This window comes from Natator depressus, chromosome 2, assembly GCF_965152275.1.
Source record: "Natator depressus isolate rNatDep1 chromosome 2, rNatDep2.hap1, whole genome shotgun sequence".
Taxonomy (NCBI): Eukaryota; Metazoa; Chordata; order Testudines; family Cheloniidae; genus Natator; species Natator depressus.
In genome coordinates, this window is record NC_134235.1 from 256,927,876 (window position 1) to 256,937,703 (window position 9,828).

General features: G+C 43.7%; 1 protein-coding gene across 1 annotated transcript in view; it reads left to right on the top strand.

Annotated features, from left to right (window-relative positions):
- WNT9A (Wnt family member 9A) overlaps positions 1-3,238 on the top strand; it is a 68,341-nt gene extending 65,103 nt beyond the window's left edge. Inside the window, exon 4 of the mRNA XM_074943449.1 lies at positions 1,017-3,238. Coding sequence (XP_074799550.1) covers positions 1,017-1,490 — 474 coding nt within the window. The 3' untranslated portion in view covers positions 1,491-3,238. The remainder of the gene's footprint in view (positions 1-1,016) is intronic.
- The last annotated feature ends 6,590 nt before the right edge of the window (positions 3,239-9,828 follow it).

The following is a 9,828-nucleotide window of genomic DNA, read 5'->3' on the forward strand; positions in this document are numbered from 1 at the left end:
TAAATCCCTCCAGAACCTCATGCCTACCAGTAGGACAGTGTGTAGTATGGTCTGAAACCTAGTGAGCTGCTTCTCTGGTGTTCCCAGATGCTGCCAATTTGGAATCTAGCATCCTTGTGCGCGCACGCTCTCTCTCTCTCTTTCCCCCCCCCCCCCCCCGTGGGCATCGTTGCACTAAAATTACTGTAAGTGACGCATCTGAAATTGGCACTATAGGCTCAAACTTTTTCGAAGTGTAGCCTGCAACTCCTGTGGGTGCTCCCCCTCTATTCATGATTGCTTATCTGCCTGTGATTAGATGGGGGAAGTGTGTAGCTGTCTTTAATTGCAATGTAGTTACTGGAAATGGAGGAAAGCCTGCACAATGTGACCAGCAAGTGTCGTGCAAACCACTGGTGGTCTATGGACCACCACTGTAGAAAGGCTGAACTCTAGAACCCAACAGAGGGCTACTAGAGGTATGAATCTAAGACTTGTAACAAAGGATTACATTTAACCTACCCAAATGAGTCTTAGAAATACTTTTTTTGCTTAACCACTAGTAGCTTTTGGTAACTTACCATGGAAGGGCAAATGGTAAAAATGATAAGCAAGGTGAACGTTAGTTATTCATGAACACAGGAAAGATCCCACTGCAATATACAACTTCTGATTCATCCCAGCTTGAAAAGTCTACCTGTGCAAATATAATGGGTAACAAGAAACTCCAGGTTAGTACCGCAGGATCTCTAACCACTTCAGATATTAACTAGCCAAGCATTGCAACTCTCCTGGGAGGCTAGGGAAACTGAGATACAGAAGAGTTAAATGATATTTGTCTAAAATCAGTGTGACAGAACCAGGGAAAGAACTGTATGCCCCCAGTTTCCTGCTCCAGCCAGGAGATCGCTCTTGAATTGCCATGATTTCATGGTTTCACAGGGTAGCCTGTAGACTGTTTGTTTGCTCTGTGGTTACATTTCTTGTGCTCCCATAAGTGACTGACTTTCTCTTTGACTGCATTCTTCTATTTGCAGGTCATCAAAGCTGGCGTGGAGACTACTTGTAAGTGCCATGGCGTGTCCGGATCCTGCACTGTCCGAACTTGTTGGCGGCAGCTCTCTCCGTTCCATGAGATCGGCAAGCAGCTGAAGCAGAAATATGAGACGTCCCTCAAAGTGGGCAGCACCACCAACGAGGCAACGGGGGAAGGGGACATCTCGCCACCCAAGAAATCCACCCCTGGCCACAGCGATCAAATCCCAAGGACTACAGATCTTGTCTACATTGACGATTCCCCCAGTTTCTGTCTGATGAGCAGGTATTCACCTGGGACTTCAGGAAGAAAATGTTACAAGGACAAGAACTGCGAGAGCATTTGCTGTGGCCGAGGTCACAACACACAGAGCAGGGTGGTCACGCGGCCGTGCCAGTGCCAGGTTCGCTGGTGCTGCTATGTTGAGTGCAAGCAGTGTACTCAGAGAGAAGAAGTTTATACCTGCAAAGACTAATGCATGCTCTGCCTAATGGATATCCTCTGTGGTGGGAGATTATGATCTATGAGAACTAAACATGGAGACAAACAGGGTTTGACTGACGTTCTAGGATCTGAAAGCTATGTTGAGACATAAGCACTTTGTAGGGTACAGGTGACCCAGCTGTGTTGCTGTTTTTTGTTTTTTTTGTTTTTTTTCTGTAGACTGAATTTTAACCATGAGGTCCAACCGTGTGGAAATAAGTGCCTGTCACATTGGGGTTAGGTACCAGTAGACCCTCACCAAAGCCGTCCATGAACCCATCAGCTTGAGATCACTCGCTTATCTTGAGGTTTTGATTATTTCACCAGTCCTCCACAAAACTCCTGGAAATCTACCTGACTGTCCAGACAGCCAAGCAAATGAACGAGAGAAACTGACTTAGGATCTTTTTGCCTTGAAAAGTTGTGGTCAAGGTAGTAGTGGCTTTCTAAAGATAGGGGGTGGGCTGGATGTGGGTAAAGCATAGAGAGTACCAATTGTTCCTCTAGTGAAATTTCTGCAGATCTAGCATACAAAGCTCAGACCCAATTTTGAGGGTAGCTCTTTGTCTATCTTAACTCTGGCTCCATATCAGTGTGGTTTTTTGATCAGTGAACATAGCTTCAGAAATGTTGAGGTCCCTCCAGCTCACCATGTTGCAGACAACAAAAAGTTTGGGAAGAGTTCCAAGACACTCGCCCCCTTCAGTCTGATCGGACACTCGTCCTCTTCACATGTTCTTCAGATGCAGGTTTTTAGCACTCACTGTCTTAATTGAAAAAATAAAACCACTAGCAGACCTTTCACTTTTCATTTTGTATAGGGTTAATTTCTCTTTCACTGCTTGTTGATTAGACTCACCCTGTGGCAGCTGCTTCAAAAACCCAAATGAGGACTCTTTAGCCTTTATCTAGGCTGAATTGGAACTTTTTTTGTTTTGGTAGTCGGCTTATGACCATATCAATTCCGTTGCATCTCAGAAGGCAAGGCTGACTTGATGCTTGCGTTGTATAGCAGCCGTTCTGAACTGGATCAGACCTTTTGGCGAAGATTTTATTTTACTAGTCAGCATTCCATTTATTCTAGAACATGGCACAAGCTATATGTAAGACCCCATGACTTTAAGCTTTTTTTAACCACTAGATTGAGAACCATATTTTTAAAGGTAACAAACCATGGGATTCCAAATGCCGAGTGAACATATGGTTCTACCCAACGGTGGACAAAGAAACAAAAGCCAAATGCAATGGCCGAGAGCTCCAATGCTGTGAACTAGATGACAACCGTCCCTTTTTTTAAAGAGGATATTTACAACCTAGTACTTGATGTGGCAATGTTCTTCGGTCATATAACACTGCTGGGATCAGAAGCGGCTGGTAAATGCCTTAACGAAGCTTTCTAAGGAAACACTGGAGAGTGGAGGGCATTTTTGTTTGGGTTTTTTTTTTGGTAGCAGTCTTTGATTGTCTAGTAGTAGTGATTGTCACTAGTTTTATAACCCATATCTGGCTTTCAAGGGAGGAAGGCTGACTGGCTAAATTTTTTTTCCTTGGCTTTCAAGGACAAGTAGATGGTTGTGTAACGAGCCATATGACCTTCCAGGAAGGACTATCATTGGAGCGTCTTCTCAAATAGTAGCCACTAATATTTAAGGTGTTCATGTGCATCTACTGGGAGGGGATCTTTTCCTAATCAACAGATAACTACAGTCCAGCCTGGCCTGTTGGCATACTTTTCTTCTGGGTGGGTGAGCGGTGGGGTGGGGAACAGTGCGGGAGGAAAGGGGTTTTTTTCCCCTTTTTTTTTTTTTTTTTTTTAAATAGCTTTACGATCCTGCAAAGCGAAACATACTAGCTCTTTCTTTGTACACTTCTGGAGACTGGGTGCACTGGGGAGGGTGGTGGGTAGTTCTGGGGCACCACCTGTCCTTTCTGGTGACCTCTGTATGGCAAATGCACATCGACGCATTGAATGCGAGGTATAAGGAGGATTCCGCGACTTCTGCCAGATGTGCCAGTTCGAAAGTCGCACACAAGCAGTTTACCTGGTGGTTTGTTTTTTTAAATAGATTGAACAGAAACCTATTAGTCAGTGTGGATATATATGCATAATTATATATAAATATTGAACGAACATTTATTTATTGTAAAGCCTTTCAGAAGGACCTTGTGGTTTCAATGTGGTATTATGTCCAATCTCTCTCTGTCACAAACTCATTGCAGTAATATTTTCATATCACCTTTTTTCCCCAAAAGAGGCTTAAACCCAGATCCAAACATACCCCAGACTTGAGGAATTTTAGATTTCAGTGGCTGGGTCCAGACTGCTCTCTACTCTCAGCAGGACAGTTACATGCTGGATTTCATTTAGTTTTTTGTAACTGTGGGGCCTGATTTCCCCTCTTCCCCCCCCCCCCCATCCTTTTTAACCTGTGTATCCATATGCATTGACCTGTCTGGGGTAACACCACACTTTTGTCAATGCCAGAGGACAATGAAGCCCTATATATGTATGGAGAGGGTGTGGCACTGACACTGAGTTTGGGGGTTGTGTATGGGACACATCAAATAGGGTAGCTTGCACATGGTGTATATTTCCAAGCAATGTGTTTGACAATGGAGAGAGAGAGGCTGGGGCAATAAGGCAAACTAAACGATCACAGAGAGGTAAAAGGCAAAGAGTGAATGAACTACTGAGTGAAAGAGCTCTTCTGTGTATTATAATTCACGCACTGAAGCCTGGATGCTTTCTGTAAGTATTTAAAAACAAATTGTATTTATGTTAATTTGGATATATTACTTTCCTGTTATATATTGTAAATAGTAAGGTTTATTCTCCTGTGGTTAAGCAAAACTATAAATAACTAAAATAGTAGCGAGGCACATGCATTAAATGTATAGGCAGTGTATAAAATATACTAACACCCTGAAATCGGAACTTGCCTTTTTGACCTAAGGAGGTATAACATACACACTTGGTTTTGTTTTTAAATCCCAGGGGTTTCCACTGTTTGCCTTATTTTTGGAAAATAAATGGATTGGGGGGGGGGGGAAATTAGGTCTCTCCCTCATGGGAAGGTCCTATAGAACTTAATTAAGATGGATCCAGTAGTGTCTTTACAGAAATGCTTCTGACCGCTAAAGAGAATTTTAATAGTTCCTAAGTCTTCTCTCTAGGTTTTTTAAAATGATCTTATGGAATTTACCAGAGAATTTATATCCCTGCTGGTAGCTCAAAAAACCCTGTATAAGACATAAAGATAAGCATCTGGAGGTTGCTCTAAACATCTATTGACTTCATCCATATTAAGTTCTACTTTTCCATAAGGGCTGGTTTTGCTGTCACTTATGCCAGTGTAACTCCATTGCAATTACTCATTATATAAAGCTGGTATGAGAGTGGAATTGGACCCTGTCTCTGTCATGATGCCATTTTACAAGGAAAGCAAAGCTTAAGCTTTTCTTCTTTCTAAAATGGACTCTTGCAGCAGATATAACTGGAGAGGGATGGCAGGGTGTGTATGGGGAGCTTTCTGCTGTCCCCTCCCCCTCCCAGTGTTTACGGGCTGGTTCTCCTTTATCTGATCCAGCAAGACTTGGAAGGTAGTGGGAGGGTGCAACCATTATTTATATAATTTTATTGTAATTTTTTATAATAAAGAAGTTAGCCGATGGAAAAATACTTTTTTGAGCAGTGCGTTTAGTTATGTCAGAAATATAAAAATATTTTTTGTAAACCAGGCAAACTGAAAATGTTTGTTTTATATTAGATTTTTCTATTAAAAATAATAAATCCCACAAGAATAATTGTTGCACCCATCATCTCTTAACAAGCTTCTGAACTCTGCAACTGACTTCCATATATTGGATGTGAAGAAGTGCAAAACCAATCCTAAATGTTACAGTACTGTTCTCTTCCAACTTCAGAGGCCTTACTTTGGCAAACCAAGTAGTATTTACCTTAAGGTGACGACCGTGTTTGTCCATCCATTCCTTCCCTCACACTGAAACGAGAATTTCTGATCAGAGGTGGAGGGAAGCAGAAGTTTACAGTAAAGATGCCCATACCTAAAATTTGTCAACTGAACTTCTAAGATCTGCTCTGTATCGGGTGGAATATAACGAATCCAGGGCCAAAACCACTGTCCCTGAAATGAGTGAGGCTTTTGCTAATGATTTTTTCAGTTGGAGCTGCAGAGGTGGCTATTAGGAAAGCAATGGGGGGTGAGAGGGGAGGAATGAACACATGGAAGGGTTTAAACAGGCAGGACCCAATTCTGGCCTCCATCACACACCGCTCTCGCTGACTTCAGTTCAGTAGTTGCATGCGAATGTGAGGCTGGAATTGTCCGTTGCAGCTAAGGATGCTTGGCAGTCCTCCTTGGAGGCAAAGGATAGAGTTGGGGACCTGTTGTCATGACTTACTGTAGCTGGCTACTTTGGAAAGGAACGTGAAGGGGATGAGGGAGACTTAACACCTGTCATGTCCTCAGCCGGCCATCTACACTCCTTCCTGTAAGGAAATACCAGGAGAGTGGGGGCTTTAGCCATTTCTCCACCTTTTTACCAAGTATCAAGAGTACAAGCTTGATGAGGGAAAACCTTTCTAAAGGGTCACTGCTTGGAAGGGAGCATTTAGAGGAGAACGGTCATTTGCCAACACTACTTTAATGCTTGTGAAATGTTCCCAGCAGACATCCCAGGAAAGTTGAGGCCTTTCTGTAGCCCACAGAACAGCTGCAGGCCGGGCAATGCCATTGCTAGCTTCTTTCCCTGCCTGTTCATTTCCAGCAGCTACATAGTTAATGCAGAAAATCTCTAGTCTCCCTCACCCATTCAGTCCTTGGGTTATGCATTGTGGGTGGCTTTGTAAAATGGGCTTCACCTGAGAGGTGCTGAGTGCCTTCCTCTCCTATTGATGTCAGTGTGAGGTGGAGGATGCTCAGTGCCTTGCAGGATTGAGCCTGTAGACATCTCTCCATGAGGACCTGGGCTGAGACAGTAATTTGCTTCCCTGCAAGTTGCAAGATGATCGCTGAATTGGTGACTGGATTTAGAGTGCAGTGTGGGGCTAGAATTGGATCAGCCCCCCTAGAGGGAAAAGGGTCCATAATACAGAACACTTGAATCTCCAGTCACTTCTCAGCCTAATGCTAATGGTTAAAGCAGAAAGAGTGTCTCTGGGAAGTTCTATAGCTCCAAAGCTTGTAGGAAAGAGTAGAACAGAAATGCAAACAGCACCTTCACTTGGGTGCCATTTTATGCTAGCTCTTACTTTAAAGGGATCATGCTAAGTGGAAAACCGAAGTTAATGAAATACATGGAAATGCAGTTCAATTGGATCCCCCCACCCCCATCCTTTGTGTTCAAATGCACACGGCTGAATGTTTTCTGAGAGCCAAGCTTTGAAAAGTCACTTTCTTACCACAACCCGCTCTCCCATTGCGCATGCTGTATTCGTAGGGGTTGTGCTGGGCTGGCCTCCATTCAATAACGAGTGTAGAAGCACTTAGTCTCTAAGGAGTTGGAGAAATGCACTTAAATAACAGTTTGCAAAGAGGTATGAACAGGAAGCTGGGTTGCCTGTTGCATTATCCCAGCCTTGCCAGCTCTCCCCTTTTTTTTTTTTTTTTTTGTTTTGTTAAATGAACCCAACCCAAACTAGCCTTTTCATACTCTGCACGTGACCCTCCCTTTCCATTTTGCTACAGTTCCCTGTGAGGTCTGAATGTGGAGTCTAGGATTTGTTTTGTGCACTTGAGAATGGCATTTCCTTTTGCAATGGAGATGGGGGACTGAACACTAACATATGAAGGATTAGTATTTTCTTTGGGTTTTTTAATGTCTTATGGGAGCCTAAGTTATTTTTCTCTACCTCATATGTACAGCTTGTAGGTATAAATCTGATTCTGAGTGACTGTTGAGAATGTATTTAAGTTATTTAACATCTTTGTATAACAAAAGCCAGAACAAATGAAACAATAAATGTATTTTAAATTATAATGACGTCTGTTCCCCTTTCTTCGCCTGTGCTGGCTGGTGTCTGATACAAACTCCTCTAGGCCAGTGGTGTCTGATCCTTTCAAAAGAGATCAAGTGGCCACAACCCATCCTTTGGGGCAGCTTCTGGACTTTCCCACTCGTTTCAGGCTGCCCTTGCCATGTAATGGGTGGGCATCAGGGGGAGCTGTGGGAAAGCCGCATCAAGGAAGGGGCAGTAGTTATGTGGTGCTCCCAGCTCATGTCAGAGCTGCTCCTGAGGCTGGAGGGGTGGGATGGAGTTTAGGAGGTCCTACTCCATCTCTGGAATGATGGGGCTGAGCCAAACATTTCAGTTTAAAAATCTGAGCTTTTTTTTTTTTAAATACAGTAGCCCTCAAAAGCAACAGTTTATAGCCTCAAGGACCACAGGCTGGATGCCCCTCCTCTAACACATCAGAAAACATAAGGGGCTATTAAGGCTTAACCTTGTACTCCCACCCATTTGAGCGAACGTGTGCGAGTTAAGGTTGTGCAGGGTGATATTAGCTTTGGACTTCTGTTTTAACTTTTGGTAAGATGCCAATACACGGGAGATAAAGTATAGCAAAGCCTCGTACAGGCAGATACTCCCAACCAAGCTCGCACCTGAGATGGTTCCCTCTCCTGTTTGCCTTTGTCTTGCCCTAAATCCCTCCGAGCCAAGTGAATAATGCACAACAATCCCGCTCATTTTATTTAGAGAGATGGAGGTGCGTACTTGAAACACATGGCATAAAAGTCAGCAGAAATAAGAGTATATGTGTCTATGGATTCACTGATAACTTGCAGGAAGACCATGAGACTAAGTCTGGAGGGCTGGCCACTACTAAAGGTACAGAAGTTCAGGTAGCTTGGGTCAATAGTACAGGACAAGCTGGGAGCTCAAGCAAAAATTTACAAGCAGAACAGAAAAGTCTTGGATTAAATGGAGAGAAGCAAGCGGAGTGATCTGTGCTAGGAGAAACTTTTCCGTTGGATAGGCAAAGATCTACGAGACTATAGCTAGAATCATGCAAGAGTGCAGGCCACTGAGGAAGAGATGAGAGCAGCTCTTGGATAGAGTGGAAATGAAAATGTTTGCAATGAATGAATTAGGGGAAACATTGAAGGAGGTACCCATTGTAGAACCTGAGGGAACTTTGGGTTAGATGGTTTGGGCATGTGAAAAGGAGATCGGAAGAATATATTGGAAACAGGGTGTTACCCTCCCCTTCAAATTTAAGAGAAGGGTTGGAAGAGCCAAAACTAGATGGCACACAAAAGGATTTGATTAGCTGCAGAGCTTCTGGGGAACTGCTTCAAGACAGACCGAATGGAGAGGGACTTGAAAAGCTGGTCCCACTAAGGCTAGGAAAAGAACTTGTAACTCATTCTGCTGCTGCTGTGTTTGCAGATTATCTGCTAGTTGAGGACCCTTTTTCCATAACACATTTGTCAGTTCGTGAGGTTCCTCAACCAGACTTCTAAAGCTAGCCTTACTAGCCTGGCACTAAATGCCAACTTCTGAATGTTCTACCCCAATGGGATTTAGGCCTTCAAGAGGAGGATCTCAACCTTTAATGGCTCTGAGACTCAGGTGCACAAAGGATGACTGTATTCATGGTATTTCCCAGCACAAGACAAACTGGAGGAATGGCACCCTGTGAACTGGTTGCTATGGGGTGTTAAAATGGAGATAAATACCAGTTTTGGTAGTATAGCATCCCTACCTGATGCCCAAAGATTGAGGTCTTGTGATTTGCTAGTTCTGATACCTATCTAAGGTACGTCGTATGTCTCCCATTCCCACAGCATCTGAGCACCTCAGCATTTATAGCGTGTATGCTCACAACACTCCTGTGCAAGAGGGCAGTGCTAGTCTCATCCTACAGATGAGGTGGAGCAGTTAAGTGACTTTCTCAAGCTCACCCAGGAAGAGTGTGGCAGAGCAAGGAATGGAACTCACAAATCCTAAGCAAGTGGCTTAACCACTGGGCCATCTTTCCCTCTACACTAATACTGTACTATGTGCATTTCAGTGCTGTACTAACTGTGGGACTATTAAAAGCCCTAGAAGTTCTTCAGGGTTGCCAGTGCAGGGCCTAAACGGTAGGGATGTTTCTACACTGCAGTTAGACACCTGTGGTTGGCCCATGTCGGTTGACTTGGGCTTGCAACACTTGGGCTACAGGAGTGGCACTCAACCTTTCCAGACTACTGTCCCCCTTTTACAGGAGTCTGATTTGTCTTGCATACCCCCAAGTTTCACCTCACTTAAAACCTACTTGCTTACAAAATCAGACATAAAAGACAAGTGTCCCAACACACAATTA